This window comes from Drosophila ananassae, chromosome 2L, assembly GCF_017639315.1.
Source record: "Drosophila ananassae strain 14024-0371.13 chromosome 2L, ASM1763931v2, whole genome shotgun sequence".
Classification (NCBI taxonomy): domain Eukaryota; kingdom Metazoa; phylum Arthropoda; class Insecta; order Diptera; family Drosophilidae; genus Drosophila; species Drosophila ananassae.
Window position 1 is genome coordinate 12,617,940 of NC_057927.1, and position 26,805 is coordinate 12,644,744.

The 26,805-nt window shown below is 44.0% G+C and overlaps 1 protein-coding gene across 1 annotated transcript in view; it reads right to left on the reverse strand.

The window, feature by feature from the left end:
• Positions 1 to 26,805, reverse strand: part of LOC6499510 (hemicentin-2) — a 63,048-nt gene that overhangs the window by 4,915 nt on the left and 31,328 nt on the right. The window contains exons 3-6 of the mRNA XM_044714044.1: positions 9,055 to 9,210; positions 3,467 to 3,667; positions 3,208 to 3,329; positions 958 to 1,284 (exon numbers count right to left, since the gene is read on the reverse strand). Of these exons, the coding sequence (XP_044569979.1) occupies positions 958 to 1,284; positions 3,208 to 3,329; positions 3,467 to 3,667; positions 9,055 to 9,210 (806 nt within the window). The remainder of the gene's footprint in view (positions 1 to 957; positions 1,285 to 3,207; positions 3,330 to 3,466; positions 3,668 to 9,054; positions 9,211 to 26,805) is intronic.

Consider the following 26,805-nt stretch of genomic DNA (forward strand, 5'->3'; position numbering starts at 1 on the left):
GAGTTTTTGAATAGGTTTTTGTTATTTTTAAATGAAGGTGGGATATTGGGGTTAGGGGGTTGGATTTGTGAATTATTTAAGGTGAGTAGGGGTGATAGGTTTATTGGGATTTAGTGAGGAGGAGGAAGAGTTGAAGGAGGGAAAGTGGGTTTTGAATGGTAGGGGAATAGGGGGTGTGAAGGGGTGAGGAGGAAATGTGGAGGGGGGATTTATAGATGTGTATGTGTAGGGGGATGAAGGGATGGGGATGGGGGGTGTGGGGGGGGTGGGGATGGATGAGTTTGGGTTGGATAAGGGGTGTATATGATTGGTGTATGGTTGTGTTTGTTTGTTTTGGGTTGTGTGTGTGGGGGTGGTGGGGGGGGTTGTGGGGGGATTTGGGTTTGATGATTGAGTGGTATGGATTTTGTATGGGTGTTGTATGGGGAGTTGGGAGAAGGAGGGGTAGGGAAAAAGGGGATGGGAAGGGGGGAGGGTGTGAGAAAGAGATATTGGGGGGGGGAGGGAAAATGATGGGGGAAGTGTAAGTAGATGGGGTGGAAGGTGGGACTATGGAGTGGGGAAGGGGGGGGGGAGGATAGGGGGGGAATGGATGATGGGGGGGTGATGTATGGGTATGGGTGGGGGATGGGGTGAGGGGATGAGTGGGAGGTTGGGAGGAGGGTGGAAGGAGGATGGATGATAGGTGGTTATTGGGTGGTTAGTAAATGATGGAAGAAAATTTTTTATATGTGATGGGAATGGAGGGTGAATGGGTTGAGGTGATAAGGGGATGGGGGGTATGGGTAGTGGGGTTGGAGGGGTGAAAAATATTGTTTGGGAGTTTTGGTTGGATTACTTATATTTAAACTTTGAATATTTAACAGTGAGCTTTAATTCTTTGTTTTGGATAGACTTTTAATTGACTTGCTACAAGGGAAGAAATAGTTCCTTAAGACCATTATCCAATAAAATTCAAAGTGAACAAAATTTACGAAACTTGAGATGAATCCTTTGGTTTGCAATTTTCTCATGCTTTCGATTCCCCTCTCTAAAGAAAATAATCCATAATACGTATTTTATTTCTATGAAATAAAGTCTTTTCAACTGCATATTTAAAGGGAAAATTTGGATAAAATACTTTGGATACTTACAGAGTACATCCAGACGCATGTCGACGGTTACAGGATCGCCCACTCCATTGTCGGCAGTACATTGATAGACACCCGCCTGTTGGCGTTCCAGCTTCTCCAGGGTCAGAATTGGTCCGTCGCCGATGCGGGCCGTGGATTTGTTCGCTCCGCTCTACGGGGAAAAGATGAAAAAGATGATATTGTAACACTTTGCAAACAGAGTTTGGAACAAATTGAATCAAGCGCCGACATCTTGCTCTTGCTAAAAATGAAGTCGGCGAGAGTGCAAGTAGCAAATGTCAAAAGACAAATGCTGTTGGCAAGCGAAAAAGTACGGAAACGAAATGAAACGAAACAAAACCCAAAAATAAAGATGTCCCTGTCTCCCGAGTGCAAAAACTTGCTTGGAATTCTTGTGGTGCTGGAGCGGAGGGGAGCAGGACGGAGGTCGAGAAGTCAAGTTGCACAAATATTGGATGTGGAGCATGCAAAACTGGATGTAAACACAGACATCGAACCGAGTTGTCGGTCTCCGGTTCTCTGTCGCTGAGAAGTCTCAAAGGGCCAAAAAGGGCGTTGCAACCAGTCAGGCAGCGAGCCCTTTGGCTTGCTGGCTGCGAGCGTCTTTTCTTTGGCAAGCGAACCAAACGGATTGTGGATTGTGGGCCAAGTGACGCCCAAGGGGAACACGTGTCAACGTGTGCTCCGAAAGACAGGAGTCCCACCCCCGAAAACACGTCGGAAGCGCCGGGCCAGTAGATTGAAATGACATGGAAGGTAGTGACACTCAAAGTTGGCAGTGTCCTGGAATCCTGGCAGAAGCAAATCATCGGGGGAGAGCAAACAAATCGAACGGAAATGTCAAATGCGCCAAAGTGCAGTAATGCAAACGAGACTTTTAGCCAAATGTAGAAGGCGTACGAGTATATGCGGTGTGATTCTCCATATTGAGCGTCCTCCAGTGCTAGTATCTGTGTATCTGCTAGATAGTTTCATGTACCTACGTAACAGCTAGAGTGACACTGACAGCGACAGTCTGGGGTCACAATTCGTTTGCCAACTATGGAGTTGCTCTGCAAGTCTATGAATCGCATTAATTACGCTTCTACTACAGGTACAGAAGTTGTCTCTGGTAGCCTGCTGCTGACAGTGATTTAGTGTGGATTCTCCACTTTGGCACCATCCAGATTCAGGACCCGAGCTGCTCTAGTTGGCAAGTTGATAAACTCCTCGAAATTAGCAGCGAAAACTAATTGCCAACTGGAATTCCCATTTGCAAGTCATATAAGTCGGCATAAATTCATTTGTTCCCATCTATCGTCCCCTCTCCGTCCCAGCCACCAACAGCCATCCAACTTGGAAGTGGCCTACTTGGCTCCCGTTTTGGCCCACTTTGAATAGCTGGCAAATATGTTATCCCTTTGTTGCCTCATGCGTAAAATTATGTGTTTGTTGAATTCATAATTGCCTCCCATTACAGCCACATGCCGCAATCGTAGATTGTTGTGTCGGTGGCTATGCCTTGCGATTTATCATTTCACTTTTTGTTTGCCCAGATTTCCACCGGAATGCGAATGTGCTGAAAACTTTGAGTGATGAGATATTTTGTTGATTTATAATACAAACACACTCTCATATCTAGGCAGCAGTTTAATTTATATATTTGCACGCTTGTATGTGTTTGACTTTAATGTTGGCGAATAATATTTAATGAATAACGAACTTTTAGTCAGGCAGCTTAAAAATAAAAGGACTACGCAGAAAGTTTTCCCCCTGGATTCTGGACGGGCACTGAGTTCTCAGAATTTTCCGCTAAAGAGCTTAAAAGCGCGATGGCCGAACTGGTGAAAGGGAAAGTGAATTTTCAAGGGGAAAGTGCTTCAAAACTGCCCCTAACGCCGTTTTCATGCAAGCTTACCCCCTGGGTAAGCCAGGAGGAGCAGGGGAGCAACGCAATTTAAATTTACATAACGAAGCGAAGCAGTTGGGAAAATTAAATTCAATTAAACGAAATGAAATTCACTTAAAATAGCATCGCCAAACGCGATTCTGGCGAATGCAGAGCATAAAACGTGAATAAACGAGCTGAACAAACCTTCTTGGTCCAGTAAATGGATGGCACCGGATTACCGGATCCCTTGCATTCCAGCGTAATGGGTCCCCCCTTGCGGGCCTGCAGTTGTCCGGATGTGGGGATGGCCCGAACACTGGGCGGAACTAGGTGGGGGCGAGAAGAAAGGAAGAGAAAATCGTGATAATTCAGTAAATCAGTTGCTAATTGATGTATGGGCCACAAGGCTACACACATCCAGTGGCACACTTGTCAAATGTAAATCTGTGCCATTCGTACTCACCCAATATCTCAACAGTGTGCACTTGATCGCGATTTATTTTGTCACTGATTTGACAAACATAATCCCCGGCATCTTGGGGCTCCAAATCGGATATCTCCAAATTATAACCATCTATCAGTCTTACGCGCTCATCCCTTGTAACCATGATGTTGGAGGCAGTGAGCACATTTGTTCCCCGTCGCCACAGAAGGACGAAATTGCCTGCAAGAAAAAGTGGATAGGGGCTTTATAAGCAGATGAAAAATATAGAGCAGAATGTGTCTTCTCGTTGGCTATGAAATTTATTGTAAAATGCCGCAATATAAACATGAAACATTTTGCAACTAGCTGTCTTATAAATACATACATATGTACATCTACTTTTAGCTGTCACTGTGGCAGCAGAGAAAGTTGTGAACGCCGGCCGACACAAGCAGAAATAGTTTTCGTACACTGGCACATTCATGGAGATACATAGATACATATCTATCTTTCTATCTCATCCCGCCCAGGGTCCGTCTCCGTCTCAGTCTCCTTCGCTGAGCTGTGAACATTCTGCAGATTCAGTTCTGTTTGTCTATCCAATCGAGAAAAAGCGAGGAGTGGCGGCTGAAGCAGGTCCTTCGAGCAGGATGAGTGTATGTGTGTGCTTCTGTTTTCATCTATTTTTTAGTATGTTTGCTCATATAAATGACATAATTTTGCAGATGTTGTTGGCATAATTCTTTGGTTTTTTATTCTTTGCATATTTTATACAACTTTAGTTTTTGTCCGAGGATTCTGGTTTCTGGTTTCAGGATCCTAGATCCTGGCTTGCGGATTGCGGACTGTGAGCCCTGCTCTTTTTATTGTTGTCGTCGCCGCAAAAAGGCAAACGAGAATTTGTTAAATGAGATTAAGTGGCGTATAATATGTTTATTTATTTTGTGTGCTTAAGTCCTGAACGAGTCGGCTCGGCCTCCGCCTCTGCTATTGCCTCCGTCTCTGGCAACGTCGAACGATTTATGAACTTGTATTTATTATGGAAATATTAAAAAAATAAACGTGGAAAAGCGCCACTCGGCAAAATTACGTATACGTGCCATAAAACCGAAATCAGAGTTGTGTAAACACCGCCTCGTCAAAGTTTACTGAACGTAAGAGTGGGCGGGGTCAGCTTTCGCCCACCGCATTTCGTTCTTTGTCCTATCCCTCTCACTGATCCCCGACCTCTCCACCATCCACGTTTGCTGAAATATGATTTTCAGCATTCGAAATATGAAATTTTAATGAAATGTTTTTATTTTTCCGACCCGACTGACCCTGTGCGAACGGGCGCCCACCCATTTATATGCGCGCTGGCTGGCAGCTGACATTTTTCTGACCTTAAGCTGCCATTAAATAATCACGGCTTAAAGTAATGCATTATTAATAAGGCTTTTAAAATGCCTACGCGCCCATAATGAGTGGCTCCACTTGCGGGTGTATTTCTCGGTTTCCTTCCGGTTATCAAGGGCGGTCCAATGCGAAATAAATTCAAATAATGGAGCTCCAGCCATCGATGCTCAAGTGGCACAAAAAGTCTAACAACCACACTCGATGCTCTGGCTTAAACTGGAGCAATCATCATTTTATTGGCCTCGATTATTATTGAATCGAGTCTGCTCGATTCGGGGCGAGCAATTGCCCGGCATTTTGTGGGATAAAATGTACGGGCCCGTCTCCGGGGTGACGGTGGTGGCGGAGCAGGTGGTGGAGGGTTTTATTTTGATTTTATATTAGTCTTTGCCGTTCTCGGGGCTGCATTTTATTAGAGTCTAATGGCTGTATATTGATATTGTGGGGACCAGCAGGCAGCGCGAGTGAGGGGACAATAAAAAGTTCATTTTATAGCTCGTCAATTTCGACATATGAATTTGTATGGGAGCCCAGAGCTGCTCTGCTCTCTGATCCCCACAAAGTGCGCATAATTTTTGGGTTCGTACTTTCTTACGAAAACTTTTCCACTGCCTCTGATACACCAGCCACACCCACTTCCTCCCGAAAGCCCAAAAGCCAACCTTTTCCAATGGATTTTGAACGAAAGCAATTTGGTAAGTCAATACGTTCTATTGGTACTAAGTTCGCATGCCCTTCGGCCCAATGAAAATCCAATTTATAACAGCGCTCAATATGTATTGACCAGCGTTTTTGTCTGCCATTCAACATTTACCATTCACCGGGTGACAACATGACGTATACGTATTGGACTCGCACATATGTGTCGCATGTTACTAGTTGGTCGTCGTCGGTTCTGGATTCTCGATTCTCGGCTCTCCATTCTCTGTTCTGGGCAATCAATGAACGGCTTCATAGACCATTTGATACTTAATTTCTTTTATTGGATTAAAGGCTTGCCTCCCTTTCAGCGTTTTCTGTATTGTGCATTCTGCGTTCGGCTTCAACTCGCAATCAAACGTCAGGGCGACGTTAAAAGCTGAACCGGATTGATGACAGGGCAGCAAAAAAATATAAAATAAAACATTAAAGATTGGAGCCAGAGTACCGCAGAGTGGCGAAAGTACACCAACAACTACTGCAATAAAATGCAACGAGAAGATTTCCGCCAGTAAATGTTTATGTTAGTTTCCTTTATATCCAATTACTCTCTTCTGGTGCTGGTCGCAGTGGCATTATCTTGATTATTTGGCAACAAACGTTAAAAGTTATTTGAATTTAATTACCAGCAGATGTATCTAACAGATTGTTGTTGATTTCCTGCTGCCTGGATGGTCTATAATTTGTCAATGAACCCAATAGCAATGTCCTTCCATTTGGCTCTCGATGCTTAGAGAGTATTTGAAGGCCGAAGGATCTACATTTTCCAGCTGTGTAGACAGCTCAAGGCGCAGATTGGAAATCTGTGTTGAATGACCGATACAGCCTCACAAAAAGTCGAAACATCAGGCATTAATGGGAAATCATTGCACTTTAATGCCTCGACCTGTAAATCGAATTAAATGAAAATATTTTTCGAAAAAAACAAATGTCCATGCAAACAAGCTGACACACGGAAACGTACACGGCATTTTCTGTTCATGCACAAGTATGGGCGAGTCCCAGTGGCAGCTTGGCTGTTAAATAGAAAAACCGCTTATTGCTTTATTAAAAAAATAGTTTTTTTTCGTCCGGTGCATCCCCAATTCGATCGACTTTGCGAAGGGGGGCGGGTAGGGCACCCAACTTTGACTGATGTCAATCTGGGCGCTGCAACGAGTGTCTGCTGCCCGGACTGTCGTCGCTGCCATCAATGTGCAATTTATTTTCATTTGCAGAGAATGGTTAATTGCATTTTATTTATTGGCGTGTCAACAGCAGTTGCAATTTAAACTTTTTCCCGTTGTTCTCGGGCCTCATCTGGGTCAGAATTAAAGCGGTCGTATCGATAATGACCATCCTGCGACCCTAACCGTCGACAACCCATCAGCTCGGTCAATATTAGTTGTCCCGTTTAGTCCTGGCAAATATGCCGTTCGCTTTTAATTGATTAAAATTCGATTTTCTGGAACTCTGCTACTCCCTACTTACTAGAATTAACTACAGAGGCGTCCTGTGTGCCTCAGGATACGTCAGAGCACTGGAAGTTTAGTTCTTTGTCAATATTGCCCAGCCCAGGACAGAAGGATGACAAAAGAATGACGTACATGTTTTTGCGGCACTTAGCGGAGTAATAAACTTAGCCACCTAATTGCAACTAATAAACTATAAAACCTAATTTTGGCCGCCGACAAAGGCTAGTTGCTAAGTGCACGTGGGGACATGGCCACATAACAAAAGGCTGAAGCAAAGCTTAAGCCAAATTGAAATCTTTTGGTTGCCTTTTCTGTAGGTGGAATATGAAATTGCAATTTGGAATTTGCTATTTCATTAATTAAAATATGCATATACTATGGTGGCCAAAAATATTTTGACATAGCATGAACCAATGTACTATCGCGTATTTCTACTATCGCGTTTATCATTTGCTAAAACATTTGTTCACAAACCTCAATCTTTTTGGGAACAAATTTTGTGGACTGATGAAAGTACATTTGAGTACCATGGGTCGAAAAATAAAATATTTTGTAGATTACCCAAAAACACACGTTCAAAACTAAGACCTGTATGCCAACGCATTCCACATGGTGGAGGGTCTGTTATGTTTTGGGGATGTGTGTGTTTTAACGGGATCGGCGATTTGATACCCATTGAAGGCACAATGAATAAAGGACAGTATTTACATGTCCTAAATGATCACTTTATCCTGCAACAGGATAATGCTCCTTGTCACAAAGCCGCAATGATTATGAATTTCTTAAGGGATTTGGACGTCAATTTATTAGATTGGCCACCCCAGAGTCCCGATTTAAACATAATCGAAAATGTGTGGGCTTATATAAAGCGTAAAAGATGTTCCAATCTAACAAGAACGCGCGAAGAGACAATTGCTGAGGTTGAAGAACTTTGGAAGGATATTTCTCTAGAAACACTTCAAAATTTAGTAAAATCGCTTCCTGGACGTTTACAAAAGGTAATAGACGTCAAAGGGGGCTATATTTTTCATTAACAATACTTTAAATTTTGATAACTTTTTTAAATTTATTAGATTTACTAAGATACATAATATTGTCAAAATACTTTTGTCCACTCACAATTTTGAATTTTTATTTTTATTTTGTAAACCTTAATATGAAATGAATTTTTTTCCCCTATATTATGATCTACTCTACTGTTGTATATAAATATATTTTTTTCATTGACTTTTGATAAATAAAAAACATTTAATCACAGAAAAATGTGTAACTTTTTTAATGTCAAAATATTTTTGTCCACCATTGTACAAATTAGTATTTTTGGCATATTGGAAATGAAAATAAATCAGACTTTAATCCATCTCGATGTTTTTATTTTGAAGCAGTGCTAATTGAAGCCGAAGCAAGACATTCCTTTATTTTCTGCATATTTCAATATTTCACTTTTCCATCAAATAGCAGCTATGCACTTACTCATGCATCCATGAGCAATCGAATGTCATTTTATGTGCAACCCAGCCAGCTTGGCCAGCTAGGCTGAAACCATTTGGATTCACGCATGATTTCCGTTTCGTTTTGTTGCCATCTGATTGAAGATGAAAATATCCACAGAATATATAAATGTATATGCACAAATACATATCAAAAATCGGACGAAAAATTGGGCCAAAACTAAACTCTATTTGGCCGTAACGAGCGGCCATCGTTAATCATCTAAATTTATTTGCTGCCAATATGTGTGAGGTTGCATATTTTGCCAGCCGATTTATAAATTTGAAGGGAAAAATGTGTCGATGCGAAACCAAACGACAAGCTGCTGACAGCTGTTGGTTTGCCAAATTTTGTCGCCGTTGTTAGCCGAGTTGCTCTTGTTGCTGTCGTTGTTGTCCACGAATATTAAATTTATGTGAAGTGACATTTTGCCTAAACATATTTGCATATATTTTGCATAATTTGATCCGCCTCTCGGCCGAAATATTATTATTATTATTGCTGGCCCGCCACATTTATTTTCATGATCGCATTTTCAAATCGAAATACTAATAACGCCGGATTAATTATAGAAGCCATCGAACTTACCCAGATTTTCCACCTGACAGGGCAGGACGAGGGTGTCCCCGACGACGGCTCGGTAGGTATGTCCGCGAGACATGAACCGCGGCTGGGGGGCGGTCAACGATGAGGATGCAGATGCTGCCGATTGCGCCACGTTGCTCATGGAGCGGCTGGTACTGGCTGCAAAAATAGAGAAAAAGGGAAGCGGAAAGAGCGGTTAGTCTCTGACAATATGCAGGTAGTAAGCATAACCACATCAGGTTGCCAATATTCTGATAAAATAAATTAATTTTATTTTTGCCAGTTTGGGCTAAACCACATCAGATATAAATATTCAAAGGGTTTCCTGTGTGACACAAATATTTTTCATAATTTTTACTGTTGTGCGAGGTCAAAGGCAGCGTATTGTTGTCAATATTGTTTCATTAACCACACAATTTTAATTTTTTATAACCAAAATTAGAAATAACATATATGTGAATATACATGTAGACATAACAAATAAAAAGTATTGTTGTGGAAAGGATAAATTAAAGATAATTTAGGTTTTATTATTATTTTATTTTAAAGATTTAAAATAATTGAACTAATCCTTTTTTTAGTCCTCTTACAATCCCGCTTAGAGGCCCTAATATCGATGGCCATTTGTTTTCGTATGAATGGCTTTCAATTAGCATAAAAATGTTTCAGCGCCTTCCTCGCATTCGCGCTGAAGCCCCACGGCTCCCACGATGGCAATAAATACGTGAGGAGGCGGGCAGGGGTCAGACGGGGGCCCGGGATTAGGAATGGGGCCAGATGACCGGCGAACGGAAGTTAGTTGTACGCCGTTCTGTGCTCAGTGCGTGTGACCCGCCAAGCGTGTTAACGCACTCGCAGTCCTCCGGGGCATCGTTTCGTCGCAACGTGAAAACGACTGTGTTGGCCAAGGGCAGCAGTGGCTTAGAGGCAAGTCCTATGGCCTGGAGAGGCGAGAAGAAAAAGCTGAAAGCCCGTCTGACCCAGGCACGGAGCATTGTCGGCTTTTGGCGACAAATGAGCGCACCGAAGTGTATAGAAGGTCCCAGGACCCTAACCCACTGCAAAATGCAGTTCAAGAGCAGGTCCGGCAGGACTCCAACGCAGCGTAACAAATTTGATTACAACAACTGCGAACTGAAATCTCGCCCTCGCCCTTCTCCATATAACCAAAAGACGCCCCAAGGAGACGGAGGACGAAAAACGGCAACATCAGCGAACCGGCCAAAAGTTGCTTTGGATCGGCAACGCTGCTGGCTGCCGGCAGCCGGCTGCACTATTCCTCCTTTTATCTTTTACGATACCCCGGCGCAGGACCTTTTCCTCCTTTAGGTCCTTGCAGCTACCGACAGGTGGCTTGTCTTTGCTTTTAGCCACCCTGCTGATACTGCTGTTGGCTGGCTGCAGTTACATTCTTAAGAGACACTTTTACAGGTCCTTAGCGCCCAACGGACATAAAAGGACATTTTCGCAGATCATCATTTTGGGGCGGAGTACAGAGCACGGAGCACTGAGTGTACAAAAAGGAAATGGGCGAAAATTGGTCAGGCTTTAATGCTGGACATGAACATGGCCCGGGCGTATTTGTCGACCCCTGAAAGCCCTCACATTTTATATTGTCTCGAGACAAAAGCGCACGCTTGTGTGAAATTGCACAAATTTCGCAGCCAAATGAACTTTAAGACGCTTCAGAGAGAGGGGCACTGGGCAATAAAAAGTGTCGTGGCCGGGACAGGCCTGGAGGAGAACTTTAAATCGCTTTTATGCCCCAGGACACTGTTTGCTGTCGAAATACGAGCTGGGCTTTGCGTTAATATCTCGGCAGGCATAAATATGTCTGGGGCTTGCAGTTGGCGCGATATGCAGGACTTTGTCCGTTCTGAGGCGCCTTCCGAAATTAGAGTTTTGCATATGAATTTTATGCAAGCGCCTAGCGAGTGGTGCGCCGGTCATTCGGGCCAAATGGCCAAATGGCCCAAGTGGCACATGTCGAGGCTCCTGCACATATTTTTCAAATGACCAAAAATGCAGTCGGTCTTAAATTGCATGCATGAAATGCATTAAACATGCAAACCACTCTGTGGGGGAAAAAGGATAAAATTGGGGGGAAGGTGTTTGTTATGCGGTCTGTGTGTGCGTAAGCCTTCACGGGAGGTGGGTGGTGGCCCAGTAAGTGGGCGGGCATTGGCACATTGAGCAATTTTAAAGTGGTTTCCAACTATGCGCAAAATTGCATTAAAACTGTGAGAAGAGCGAGCTGTATGGGTAGGCAAACTTTTGTTGTCTTTCGACAAGCCAACCGTAAATGCACCGAGGGCATAATCCTATAAATACTAGCCCTTATGAAGCCTGGCATTAAAGGCATAAAAAGTTGCTGATTTTCCATTTCAAAAATGTTAAAATAAGATTAAACAAAATTTTAACTTTTTGTTCGATTTACAGCAAACAACAAAATGGGAATGCTAAGTCCTCACTGCATAATATTATCAGCACATCCACGATGGTTTTTCTTCCACATCATGCTTGCTTTAAGTAGAGATCGACTTTAAGAGTTCGAGAACGTATACCGCATTCTTGTGCAGAGAACACAGTCAGAAACACAATCGCCTGTACACTCAGTCGCGTGCGTTGCACAAAACGCAAAACTTTCGCCACTTCCGCTCCGAACGAACACTTTCTCCCTGGCCGTGTGCTGAAAAATGAGCGCGAATGGGTTTTGTCCTCGCTGTCGCAAAACTGTGTCACATGAGCCCCACTAACTGACGGCGAACCACCCAGCCATCCAGCCACCCCACCACCCACTCGCACACGTTTTCCCATGCACTTAAATCAAAAATGCATATATGTGAGTGCGTCTGTTTACCGCAACGCGGGCTGCACAATAAACTTCGGATGGAAAACGTCAGCCAAGACGACTACCCGATACTCATTGTTCGCAGGATAACAGCTAAAGATATTGTACACCTTTCATACTGATTGATTTCCACCGTTTATACCCGCCAGTGTACAGGGAAAGTGTTGGGAAAAGCACAGTTTGTTGCTTAAATAATTTATCTCGTTCACAAACACACGGACTTGATGCGGCGACGGTTTTTAGCAGCTATCGACAATGCGGGCGATTGGTAGCGAAAAGGGGGCTGCCGTCAACAAGGTTGCATAAATAGTAGAGTCCTGTATTTAGGGCTCTCAGCCCAGCTGCACCTGCTCTTTGGGCCCCTCGACAAGGTAATGGCGGTTGCCAATCGCGAGCAGTGGGTTTTGCGGCATTTGCACCAGCTTTTGTAAACGAAGCGTATTGGCATACTTTTGCCTGCGGCCTCTATTCCTGTTTTCAGTTCGACTCAGTTTCTGCGGCTGAATAGCTTGCCACAAGGCTGCAGGCATCCGATTTGCCTAAAATCCGAAATGCGAAAGTGGAACTTAAGGTACTTGACTGGAAAATGAATTTGGGAAAGTATGTAAAATATTTTATGCCCTCCCTTTTTATCACCTCGCAGGAAGGATCATTACCTATTGGAGATCCTTAAAACCTTAACTATTTGGAGATCGATTCTCCGTCATTCTGCATCAGAATCTATGAACCGAATATTTTATGCATTTTTTTCGAAATTTCCTGGGGGGGTTCCCCTTTAAAAATGCATGGAAGGCCAATATGGCCTAGATATTGCAATTCTCATAAGGACCAGCCAAACATATATGATTTTTGGGATAAAGATCTAATAATATAACTTAACTTTAACCTGTAACTTTTCTTAACTGTAATGGTTTTGGCGCGTCCCAAAGGAAGTTCTCTTTTTGTGTAAAATTTTTTCGATGAAGAGCAAAGTAAAGTGTCTACTATCTACAGATGTGCACTTTTTTCCATTATTAAGAAACAATGTCACCTTCCGCACCATTGGCTCTGAGGCATTCGAATTGTGTTTTGCACTTGCAACTTGAATTGAATTTGCAACCGTGTGTGCTGCAACAGCCGCTCTACTTAGTTTTGCTGCAGCACTTTTGCGGGATTCGAATTTTCGATTGTCTGCCGGCGCTTGCCAGCGACATTGCGGTTGCCAATGAGAGGAGTAGCGCTGGAAACGCTGTCACCGGCGGACTGATATATGCATGCACTCCGCATCCTAGCTGGAGCACTAAATTTGTTGCATTATTTTCGGCGGACACATGGCCCGCATATCCACATGAGCACGGAACATGCAACTGGAGCAGAAGCAGTCTTTTCTCATTTCCGTTGCGTGGTTGCTGCTGGATGCATCTAAGTTGGTTGTGTGCTGCTGTGCTTTTTCGGTTCCGCGGTTCAGTTTACACGCCAGAGCATTTTTCCCACCATGCTGCAGCTCGGGTGGCAGCAATACTTGCAACATACTAGCAAACCAGCCACACTTTGTTTCATTAAAACTTTCGCCACGTGTCCTGAGTGCACGGTGGCTGTACATGTGGGTGTGTGTGTGTATGTGTGTGAGGGTGTTGGTTTCGGTGTGTTTCTGTTTGTATATGATCAGCATCTTTACTTGTTTTGGCATTTGTTTAGTGTTTACCTGCCACACCCCGTGCGGCGCTATCTGCATTTCAATGCATTTTAAATTATGCATAGCGGGCGAGAGAGGAAAGAATCTAAAAAAGGAAAAGAAACCCAAACGGTGGCAAACAAAAATAAAGGGGAAAAATATTTTAGTTTGCTGAGAAAATGTTCATTACAGTCTTGTTTTCTGTTTTTGCATTCGGCTTGGCGAACTCCTTGGCGAGGAATGTGCTTGTCAGCCGAGATTCCCATGCATATGGAGCCGAGAACCGAGAGCCTGGGGCCATGTTGCCACACCTGTCGGTTGCCAGCACTCCTCCCCCATTGGCATCACATGAACCTATCTTCACACCAACACCTTTTTACTCTCGGCATATTGCATTTTCCGTTGTTCTCTGCTATTTTCCCTTGTTGCATATTAAATGCATGCAAATTATTTACGGTGTCGACTTTTAGCCCGCGGCCATGGCATACCGATGCTCTTGTTGTTTTAAAGCGCAGCTCACCGCGGCCAATTCATTTTTATTGCCTGCCATTTTAGTGCAACGCATTTGAGCATCCTGCCTCCGCCATTAGGCGACCCCACCTTCTCGCCTGCTCTCGAGCCCACCTGGCCCAATCGACGGGGTTGCTCCCAAGTAAGCCCCAGTGACTTTGACTGACTCCGGAGTCGTAAGTGCATTTATCAAAATCCTCTTTCGGCGGGGATGCAAAAACTGCACGTCAGCACCAGAGATGGAGATGGCGGGGCGTGGAAAACGTGTCACGCTCGCTCCGTCGGCACAGCAATTTCCCAGCAATTTTGCCAGAGAGAGAGTACAAAAAAAGAAATGACAAAAGCCATACGAGTGAAATGTCATTCAAGCAGCGAATGCCATTTACCCAAAACTCTAACCCAACCCCAAACCAAAACCGACCCATCGGTTCCCATCCAGGCAGGTGCACAGCGACGAAGAGGAGAGACGTCCTGCCATTTGACACCCGAAATATGCAAATGTTGTCAGCTCATGTCGCCTTTTTCCTTTCCGAATTTCACTAAACCACCTCAGCCCGGGCCACATCCGTTTTTCCGGGGATGTGTTGCCAACGTCGAGGTGGGCGTGAACTCGTCAAGCTTTCGCGCTTGTCGATAGTCAATCTATTCATCTTTCTAACTGGTTTCACATGTGCTGCCACGATGCCAGGCTGCCAAGCTGCCACACTGCCACATACCATGCCGCCGTATTCATCCCGTCCATTTGCATTGCCACACGAAGGCGCAGTGGGCCAGGAAAGCTGAGGAGGCATGGCCGCTGTCAGAAGCGAGCTTGACTTTTATGCACATATCATTTGCATAACATTATTTGAGCAACGTTCCTCCATCGCATTAAATTTTGAAATGCCAAATAAATCCGCAAGCGAAATGCTATTTTTTCGAGCTATTTTCGTTTACGTTTGCACTTAGCATTCACTGCACTTTGCCCCCATCGCACCCTTTTGCATCCTTTCCTGCACTCCTTGCACTCCTGGTATTGCACTGCTGCACTCCTGCCGCTGACAGTTTCCTCAATTTGCATTTCCAGTTCAAGTCAGAGTCACAGGCGGAGTCTCTGAATTGGACTTTCGACTCTCGGTTCGAGTTCGAGTTGAGCCACGTTTGATTTACGCTTGTTGACGCTGCACTTGGCGTATGCGTAATAAGCGTGTGAGCAGCGACTCCCATTCCACTCCCCTTCTATATCCTGCAAATCCTCGAGCGGGTTGAAAATGGAACTGAATCGTAAATTGTTTTATTGCCATCATGTCATGGCCGAACATCCAAGCAGCATCTTATGGGCCAGACCATAAACTTATTATGGATTCCTGTTATTTATTTGGCAATTTATATTTCATGCGCATTGGCAACCCTTTAAATTAAATAATAAAAACAATACTCGCGCCCCCCACCAGTTCGCTGAGGCAGCAAATGGCCGAGAGGAACTCGGCGAGACGGAAAACAACAACAAGCATCAGGCCAGAAACACGAAGGAATCCTTTGCACCCTTGCGGCTGACAAACACAATATATGTTAAGCGTATAAGGCAGATAAAAACGCAGACGAATGGCGGGGGAGTGTAATAAAAATATTAAAGCGGCAAACGTGCGAAGCAAGGGTTTTCAAAGTTTCCAGGAAAAGGCCGACAATGATCCTAGAAACACGCACATGCTGGCCTAATATGGCCATGGCTCTTGGTAAGTATCCTACATATCTATATACGCCGTAAGGACTCGACACATCCTCTGTCGTAAATCAAACTTCTCAATAGACAGAACTGTTTGCGGTTATATATTGACAGGAATTTTCACTAATATTTCACCAGCACACACTCGCCATTTGGTTCGTGGGAGAAGTTTTATGGCAAAAGGCGAAAAGCATTTCCCGCAGAAAGGCAGCGCTTACACGGCGTATGAGTAATGGCACTGGCTTAAGGCTTTCGTGCAACTGGGCTAATTTGAATTTTAAGGTCATTTCCAAGCACCACTCCGATTTCAATTGCTCGGAAAACTTGGGCCACAACTTCGACACTCCACTCGCTCAGTGGCCATTAATTTGCAACGCCTCAAAATTGTTTACGAAACATTAAGCAATTGCAGTGCCAGCTAAAAAAAAATCGCATTAAATATACAACATAGTTGGCGCAGTATTAGAGGCGACCGAGAGTGGGTGGCCAAAGATATCACATTAAGAATTTAAATTAATTAAATTAAAATGCGTGGAGCGCTGTTGTTGTTGCTCCCTCTGCCTCTTCCACTGTCGCTGCGGCTTTTGGGCAACCAACCAGCCAACCGAGCCCCGGCCCAACCGACCCACCAACCAACCAAAAGACCACCGTCTGCTCCTCGTTCGTCTGCTCGTCCTTGTTCTCGTCCTGTTCCTGTGCGGTTTCCTTGGAGCCTGGGACGGAGGTTTGTTAAAGCTGCCACAAGATTTGCATAAAGTATAATGGCCATCTTCCTGGTCCTAGGAAAGCAGAGAGCCAGGACAAAATGGGAAGGATACTGCGAAGGCGTCGGGGGGCAGGAAGAGGAGAAGCAGGAGGAGCAGCAGCACCCGTCCCGTTCAGGATGAAAAAGCCAACCGAGCGTAGCCATTCAATTTTCATTTTTTCTCTGGCCATCGTCTTTGAACTTTTCACATTTCTCGTTTTTTGGCTGTCGCGGAGCATTTGTACTCGGTACTTTTTGCACAAGACATTTCCGCGCCGCATGTCCAGTTCCTGTCCATGCTTCTGGCTGCTTGAATGTTGGCAGTTGGCAGTGGCTACACTGAGAAAAGTTTTTGCTTGAGTAAAATATGTATCACTACTTTAATTTAAACCTTAAACTCAACATACATTAATGTAATACCACACCTTACCTTTACTATAACATTTTTATATTGAATAAAATTTCTCTCGGTGTATTGGCTGTCTGCGGCTGTTGCCTACACTTTACCGTTTTATGGCTCGCTCGATTTCTTTTTGGCTTGATTTTCCCAGCCATCACCTCCCATTCTTACCCGTCTCAGCTTTGCTCCTTGGCTCGTTTGTTTCCTGGCCTGGACCGAGGAAAATTTCAATTTGATTTTGCTCCCACGATCGTTTTGTTTTATTTCCTGAAGATATCTGCAATTTCATGTATCAGATTTGCTCCTTTTACAAGCGACGCCCAATAAAAATTGACTTCGCTCGCTTCCGTCCGCCAGCGTCTGGCTGGGAGCATCGAGTTGAGCATTTAAGCTGCCTCTTTTGGCTGCTAAACGAACTGATAAATTTAATGCTTCGTTATGACCAGGCCGAGACAAGTCCGAGCCAAGGACTCCCATATTAAATGCTGTAACTGCCGCCCCTTCTGCAATTTAAATCGTTCGTTGGCGGTGGCTTATTGTGCTCCGGCTTAACTTACAAATTGCTTTTAATTACCGCCTCTGACGACCGGCAGAAAGCTTAGGAAAAGGTGAGGGCTTTTTACCAAAGGATCAAATCAACGGCTCCATCATCGTTTTCCTCCCTCGAACATCTGAAGGCAAAAAAGCTGTCTACAGTTTTATTTCCAGTCAGCTGCCAGTAGAAAGTTTTATGGCAAATAGCCCGAAGTGCAAAAACTTGCGCAAATTCATGGCGCATATAGTATATACTCGGAGTCCATGGAAGGGATATATGTCTGTATGTATTTACGGACCGGGAACCTTTGTCTTTTGGGCCGCCTCGAATTTGGCCAAAAGGTTTCCTGTGTGTGCGTGGGTGTGTGTGTGATCTTCGAGGCCAAAATGCAAATGTTTGGTCGCCTCGCAAATCCTATTATTTTATTATGAGGGTCAGTCGAGTGTCGTCGTGCGCAATATTGTTAATATGAAGAGCAAACAAAGGACGACGCCGACCCTTTCCACCAAATTAGGCTCCGGCGGCCTTTGTGCCAATCGTTTTCTGGCCATAAACATTTTGATATCTTTTGATAACTTTCGCCAGTCATAAATTAAATATATTCAGTAAAAGCATCCTACACAACTTTGTGTAATTTTGCTTCGGATATAATCGGATTGGAGCTGATAAGCCGACATCCATTTAAAGAGCTTTTTCCATTTGCCCAATGGCCCGGCCCCTGAGCTCCCGATCCTGCCACTTGACGTCCTGCGATTTCGCTATTTGTCCGATTACCGGAGTTTAGATAATTACGTGCATTTAATCACAACAGCAATGCGGTTTAGAAAAACTCAAATTCCTTTTAGTCCTAATGGGTGTGGGGCGTTTTGGCCAATTTTCAGCTAACTAATGTTTGTCTGCTACTTTTGCACTGAGCTTATTTCTGCTCATTTATTTAACAGTGTTTCCTCAGTCTGTGATTGCTGCTTCTTTTTCATTTCTATTTATTTTTCTCGCTTTTAAACCCCCCTACAGCTCAGCCCAGAGTTTGAAAATAAATTAAACCGGATAATTTGTGGTGCGTTTGTTCGCAAAATGTTAATGAGATTGGTCGGTGGTAGCTCGTGCATGGTGGAGTTCGTATATGGTAGGTAGGTGATTCCAGCTGGCTGGCATGGTGACACTGGAAAGGATAATTTCCCAGCACAGAGCAAACATTTAGCAATGTCAAGTGAAAAAGGGGTCAGACCGGAAGAGGCGGGGAGACGGCAGTAAATTTCAATTTGCAGCCAGAACCGAAAGCATCATTTAGATTGTTTAAATACCAGCAAAACTGAGAAGGAGTCCGAGTCAAAGGCAAAAGCAAAAGCAAAGGCACAGGCAAATGGAAATGGGAATGGAAATGCATCCACTCGCAGTCAGACAAATTGGGCAACAGTTTTTCAGATCCCATGTAAGTATCAGGCAGATGCCTCTCCGACAGCACAAAGGACTAAATTCCAAAGGGGTAGCAGGACTGGCACATTGTTGCTGGTGCTTGTGGTTTTATTTTCTGGGCATAAATCAAGCAGAAACTGCTGCAACCCGGACTCGAGCGAATCTGTCACCCCCGCAGAGCGGTTAGGTCCTGCTCAATTTTAAAGATAAACACTCGGTGCTTCGTTCGGTGTCTTTGGCCTTAAGTCATTTCATATTTAAGCCAAATTTAATGGCCCCGGCCCAGACAGACATGGACATGGACACAGACTCAGACGAAGCCGAATCAAATCCCTGCTTATGTATGCATGAATATATTGTCTTTTGGCTTTTGCTTTGGCAGCAAAGCTTGCATATTTGTGAATCAATTATGTATGGACCTTTGGGAAAAAAGCATTGGATTCGATTTTGATATGTGTCACTGAATTGCGCCTTGCCTCCAATGATGGACCCTCCTAAGTGACACTGGGAAAAGGGTCTACTCGACAATCTCGTTCTAATTACTTTAATTTAGATCCTCAATAGCATATCATTTGTGCGGCTGCTGGTGCTGCTGATTCTGGTGCTGGAGACAGGGCTCAGTCGCAATTCAATAGGAATTTCGAATCAAAGTCATTGCAACTGGGTCGAACAGCTGTGAGTTTGCCAAGTTGAAAGTTATCGCCAGGCAAGTGGGGCCAAGCAAATGTTGTCTGTGCCGGAAGCGGAAACAAGCTCTGCACACGAGTGGAGGCGGCCAAAAGGAAGCCAGCCAGCCAGCCAGCCAGACTTTCGCCATTCAGCCCTTCGAGAGCCAGAGATTGTCGTTGTTGCCGCCGCAGTTAGTCAGCAAGTCGTTGCAGCAAATGGGGCGAACAGAAGGCGGAAAAAAATTCCAAAAAAAAAATCGAAGAAAAATGAAACAGTAAAGAAAGGCGGAAAAACAGCAAGGAATAATCCTGCGGCAGCATACTGACTCGAATGTTGCTTAGTTGACTCGATACTTGCAGTCGCAATCGCAATCGTAATGGCAGTCGGAGGAAGCCCTCCTACATGCCCCACATGGGCGGTGCATTCGAGAGGAGTTTGCTTTTAATTCAGCATAGAAAATGAAATTGAAAACTGTGCCAAATGTGTGCACAGACACAAGAACAACCGCAGAGCCACGCTCGGATAGACACAGTCAGTCCATAACACTTGAAAAAATGGATATACTTTATTGCCATTTCTTCTTTCATTTAAGTTTATTTTTATTGGAAATTACTAGTAATATTAAACAAGTATTTTCAATTGAAATATTTATACTTTTCTCTTTTATATGATACAGAAAGACTTCCTCTTCCATGTACATGTTATTATTTAACTGCTTTCCTATATGCCAAGCTTCATAATTGCCTGACAACAAAATAATTCCAAATGATATGCATTAAATAAACTAGGAAAATTTTATCCTAGTTTTTTAAGGGCCCTCGCAGATAGAAATCCATGCTGAGGATGGCTCTTTGCAAAAGTGACAAGTAATAAATTTTATTGATTTTCGCTTTAGCTGCCAGCCAGCCAGGCATTCGCAGCTCTGCGGCTGCGGCTTTAATGCATTTTTAAGACTTTAATATTGCGGTCTGTGGGCTTGAAGGCTGGCAATTATAATTGAATTAGAAATGGCAATCTCTGGCTCTGTTTGTGGTGCTGCATTGAGTAGACTTCGTTTGGAATATGTTTGCTCAAGAAGAGGTTGCATTTGCGATTAGTTTGCTGAGATATTTCTCGGCAATTTGCTTGGAAATAGTTGGAAAACATTTACCATCCTTTGAATTTTGTCGACAGCCTGCCAGAGGCGTTGCATTTTTGATGCATTGTGAGGGAGACACGGAGCTTCTGAACCAGTCGTTTGAACATATCTGTTTGAATTTATTGCATTTTTAATCACCTGGTTTGGTTTCAATCGTTGCGCCGACTATGGGGGCGTTGCATGTCATATTCAGTATAAATATAGTTTATTTTATGTTCTTTTACCAACATAAAGCTTAACAATAAACGCCCCATTAATAAACAACACGAAAGGGCAGTGTTTGCTTTTGCTCTTTTCATTAGGTTTATATTTACCCATTGTTCTTAATGAACGGACTTGCCCAAAAGAACTCACCTGTAAATAAATAAAATTGAAAACTGAATCAGAATATGTTTGCTTTTAAAAAAGGTATGTAATTAATTAAATACTGTGTATGCGAATTGTGTCAGATAGGGTTCGAGAGTTCTAGCGCTAACAAGAGTGGCTAACAAATTTAGCCAGAACTCGATTGTTGCCATAAATAATAATATTGTTTGACGTACATATGTACACCGTAAAGTTGAAATTTTCATTGTGAAAATTTTCCATTCTAGCAGCTTAAATTGGGGCCGGAGTCTTGGGGGCTTATCTGATAAAATATGAGTAGTAAACATGCACATCTAATTTGAAGAAAGAAGAAATTATAATATATTGCTCGCGAAGCCGCTTTTTGCTGATTCCTCAATGTGATTGTTAGTGCTTTTCTTTTCCTCTTGGTGGCAGTTTTGCGAACTGGCAACTGCCAACTGCGCCGGGTTAATGTGTGTGCCTCATTTATCAAAGCACAAAACGCTGCTCTTGTTTGCTGTCAAAGGGTTGAGGACCGCCCACCTGCCCACCTTCCCACCCAGACCAGACCCCCTTAAGCTCCTTCGGCCCCTCAAACCCCCTTTTCTAGTGCGTGTACGGCATATGAAAAATCCTGCGGCTAATAAGTGACACGCGTCGATTAATAAAACTCTACGAGCCGTACAAGGCTTCTACCCATTTAGGGGTGTGGCCCCCAGGGTGGTATGGCAGTGGCAGTGGCTCTGGAATGCCGCTGCGTGTGTCGTACATTAAAAGGCCATGTCACAGTCAACGATTATGCAAAGCAGTCGTCCGATCACGGATAAGCCCAGGTCCTTGGCAGGACTCCCCTTTAGTTGCGTGAGTCCCTTGAGACCGTTCAAGGAGCTCGGCAGTAGCGCTAATAGCTTCCCAAGATTCCGAATGACCTTTTGGTCTTCTAGCTAACCAGAAAATCTTTTTTATGATAGGAAGCTCTGGTTCATAAAGTCCGATATGTTTACTTAAATTTTAAATTCCAGTTCGGTCAAGAAAATTAAATGTTAGGTTCTTAAAATGGAAAATATCCAATTCTCTTTAAAATAAGCCAATTTTATAGATTGTTTCTTCCGTTGGAGTATCTGGATCAGCTTCATTGGACCATGTGGCGAATAAATCAAATTTTAAAATATGCCAACAGCAAAAATATGAAATCAAAATCCATTCAATTTTCATTTGACAGAAGGAGAAGGAAGAGAGTGGGCCTCCTGGGAGTGCCCTGTTGCTTCCATATGGAAATGAGCATGCAGTGGCATTCTTTCTCATCTCGGTTGTGGCTCTTCGTTATTTTGTGAACGGAACAAAAACAGATGCAAATCAACAAGCTGCCAGCCAGATAAGGCAAAAACAAGTGTCTCCATGCTGTCCTGCGTGTCCTGGATGTATCAGTCCATACGTCTTGTTCTCCATCCGTGCCTCCATACCGCCATCCCATCATCCTGCCCCCCCCTTGGCATGTCCTTTGTCCTGTGTCCTATCGCTCGTATTTACAATCCGTATCCAGAGATGAATGATGCTGCCAATGAGCGTGTGTCTCGGATGTGTTTTGACAGCATTTTGCTATTAACTTGCTATTCCTCGGCAGATATTTGTTTTTCTTTTCACTTCATCTCGGTGACATTTTTGTGCCCTACTGGTCCCAAAATGAACTTCTGTTGGTATTTGTACTTGATAAGCCATCGGTTGGAGCTAAATGACTGCCCGGGGTGGAGCTGAAATCTGGATAAGTGATTTATGTATTATGTGTCTATCGTTATGGACATAAATCGTATTATCCAGCTAGCCTCATTACAGTCTCCCCCACTTGCATAAATCCTCCAGCTTCTTGGCGGGCTTCTGGCATCTGCTATTAGTCCTGCTCCTGCTCCGGCTCCCTTTCCCCATCTCCACGAGGCTCCTTTTGAAGTTTACACCTGCGGCATCTCGGCTGGAAACAAAAGCTTCTTTGTTTGTCAACCTTCGGCCTTTGCAGTTACTTTTTTTCCGTGCAGGCCTGCTCCTAACGAGAAACTTCAATATTGTCCTTCTGCCCAGCAACAAACAGGGCAAAAGCGAACGAGCCGGAGCCGGAGCTGGTGCCGGATCCGGAGCTAGAAAGAAGGCAAGACAAATATTAACCCGGGGCTATTCATTAAACAGTCCTTTGCTCATATGTTTTCCTTTCGCCTGCTACTCTGTGTCCTTTCATTAAACAAGGCTCTCCATTTCGTCCTTCTGCCTCCGTCTGTGCCTCGCCAGAGCCACTTGAAGCGCTCATTGTTTGCACTTGATGATGCCGGGGTGACAGCCACGCCCACATCAACATCGACGCCAATGTCAACGCCCCCCTTTTGGCAAGTCAGCGGGTTGAAAGCATTTATGGCAATATTGTCGGGAATCTTCGACAGCACCTGGTGCTTGGAAATATTATTGCACTGGGAGCAATAAATATTCGTATCTTTCAACTGGAAGTGAAAAAGGATTTATGGTTTTGGTTCAACTAAATTATTATTTGTTATTTTCTTAAAATTATTTTAACATTCTTGTTCGTTTCAGTTATTTCTAAATGGCATGTAAAGCTTCCTATTTTTTCCTGTCCTGGAGGGTAATGCGAAAATGCTTAACGCCATCTTGGGAAACGAGAGTCGATTCCTCATTTTAATTTCGAAATTTGCCACTTGCTGTTTTTAATATTTGTCTCTGTTCGCTTCTCGTTTATCTGGTTTCTCTCGTCTCTTTTCTCTGTCACTTTCTCGGTTCTCAGCAACTTTTCTCATTGCCTCAAATTGTCTCCACTGACGGCAGCTGGCCCGGTCGTCTGGAGGCAGGAGCTCTACATTAAAAAGCTTAACGATGGCGCGCTTAGTTGTCCTTGTCATTAGGTCCTTGCCTTCCGCCATCGTCTCCTTCAGCACCCCTCTATTCCTCACTCTTCGACTGTCGTTTGACCGTCTGAGTGGCATAAAACGCACCTGATGTACAAAAACTGCTTAATTGAAAACATAAGCTTCTATAATTTCGTTCGCTCGGCCACTCGGTGTCAAAGAACTCAATTTAAATATTCAAATTTATGCGTTGGCATATTAAGAGGCACGATCACGTACCCATGGACCCCGCCCGGTTCTCTGGGCGAGACTGCCTCTATCCTTGATGGCCATTTCTTGCTCCAACCCTCCTGTTTTCTGTTTTCTGTTGTCTGTAATTAAAAGCGCTTAAATCAATAAGCCCACACAGTTGACGTTTCGTTTCTCATTGGGCCGGGACGTGTTGGCTTTTAGTATGCAAAGCACAGAGACAGTCCTGAGAATGGATGGCGTAATGGAAAGGGACTCATTCTACTTGGCACATCGAATGATATTTTCCTGACTTATCGCCTCGAATTTGCTCTTACCGATGGCCGGGAGGCGCGAAACGGTCCCAGCGGCCCTCTAAGGACATTCTGATTGGCATCCCGAGACTTTTGCCGTCATCTTGCTTCCCGAACGGATCACAATGGCAACTGAGAACTGTGGGAACATTGACTCCCCCATTGCTGGCTTATCAATGTCGCTGTTTCAAATCTGCCAGCGCGACAAATTCGCGTGTTATCTAAATCTTGGCAGGAGTGGAGAGCAGGAACATCAGCAAACTCAGTCTCACCTGGTGCTTGCTATTACACAGAAGAAAAAACCATAAGGCTGATGCGGAATTCATTATTCAATGTTTTTTTAAGTATTCTCCCAAGCCTTTTTAATAATCTTAAAGTCTATCTTTAAAGTACATTTGGAAAACCACAAATTGTTCACCAACTTTTGGGTAATTTTTTTACCCTGTAATTCTGAAAGCGGGCAGATACCGGTGGGGGTGGTTATTTCTTTTCACGCAACCGCTTCTTGTTTTGCGGCGGAGCGGGGTGAGAAATGAATGTAGGACGCGGGAGAAACTTCATCTTCCTGCAGTCATTTATTCCCCGGTCGAGGGGACTTGGGGGGCTTGGTCCATTGTTGCTGCTCGTAATTTATCTACCGTCTTCGTCTACCGTCTCGATGTCACCCGTTCGAGTCCCTGGGTTGCGGGCTCTGTGGTCTCTGCTTCCTGGCGACATTCCTGAGGCACAAACCCCAAACAGAAACAGAATCTCAACGCAGTGCTTAGCATCTCAATTCGGTTTCGGTTGGCTGCGTGGTGGCTGTTGCTATCTAGGGCCGATAATAAAAATACCACCGCCAAGTCCCAAGGGTGTGACAACTTCCAGCTTTGATTTGGCCTTGTCTTCTTCCCCCATCTCCACCCCAAACCGAAGAAAAAATTTAAAAGCAAAGGCCTTATCAGCAATGAGGGTGCTGGGAATGCCCCCAGAAGTATGCAATGCTAAATTATGTCAATAAGTAAATGAATTTCGGCTAAATTCAGATTTTAATAACAGTGGGGAAGAAGAATGTACATCCCCAGCAGCCTCTTCACATATTCATATTGAGGAAACACACTCCGGCACATGTGGGCTGTTTATTTGTCGTTTTGATGACGACATCCCGTCATGTCATATGTGGCATATGCGCCACGCCCACCACTTTGTACTTGATTTTAACAAAACTGTCTGTTTAAACGAAACAAAGTGAAATTGTCTCCTTGGGGGGGCAGCCAGCATCCAAGAGTCAAAATGCCGAAAAAAAGAAAAAGAGCCGGTGCCGGTGCTCGTTCTGAGACTGGGGGAAATGTATTTAATATGCAAATCCTGTGTGTCCTTTGAGATGATTATGGCGCACATTATGTCCCGAACAGCACACGTAGAACGCCAGCTTAAGGAGTCGTCGAGATGAGGCAGCAGTCACTTTGCCCCACGCACCCATAATTATCGATTCAAAAAGCCGCTTTCCGCCTTATAACAGCCGCACCCAAAAATTTCTGGTTCTGACAAATTGACGACTAATTTAAGCGAAATTAAAGAAGCTTTCAGCCAGTTTAGTTCACAGTGTGAGTGGAATCTAGTTGAAAATTAATATAGATGGCAAATAAAGTTGTGTATGTGCGGTTTGAATGTTTTTTTTTTTGTGTGTTTTGTGTTTTTGGCCTGGTTGGATTTGTTTTGTGAGCGCGACGAGGAACTTTTCCAATTTGTGCGCCAAAAAAAAAAAATAGGGGAAAGATAAACAGAGACACCGAACCGGACATTAACTCTAACTCGGGACTAAAACTCCAATTCGCAACCAGACAGGGCAAATACGAAAGCGGAAAAACGGAAAAGCAGGAAAAACAGGACGACCGACAACCAGGCAGTGCACCTGCTCGGACAGCCACACACCTCACTCCGCTGACCTCAACTCTGACCAGCCGCCGGAAAAACTAATCGAACCGAAATACTCGAACTCGAAATGTTTGCCTGATTTCTCGAGAGTGCGCGCTGCTCGAAATTGCAATCATTGAACGGAATTATCCTTTCTTTTCCCATGCCGTGTTTTATTATGTTTTTTTTGCCATTTGGGGCGGCGGCAAACTTGAACTAAAAATTGTAGAGAATGTAAAAAAAGAACTATCCTTTGGTGCTTTGTCGATAAATTAGCTCTTTAGAGGTCCAGAGCCGCCATCGGTAATTGTGTGGGGGTGGGAATGGAAGGCCGTTGCTTTGATTCCATTTAATTCGATTTAATGTGGCTGGGCCACTTGGGGAACAATTTTGCCCCGTCAGGGATAAATGGCTCAAAGATGGATATTTCAAATTCCAGACGGGGAGTCCCAGAAACCATTTAAATTTCTGTTATGCTGGCCGTCATTTAATTAAAATACAAACAGCGATGCCTCCGCAATTA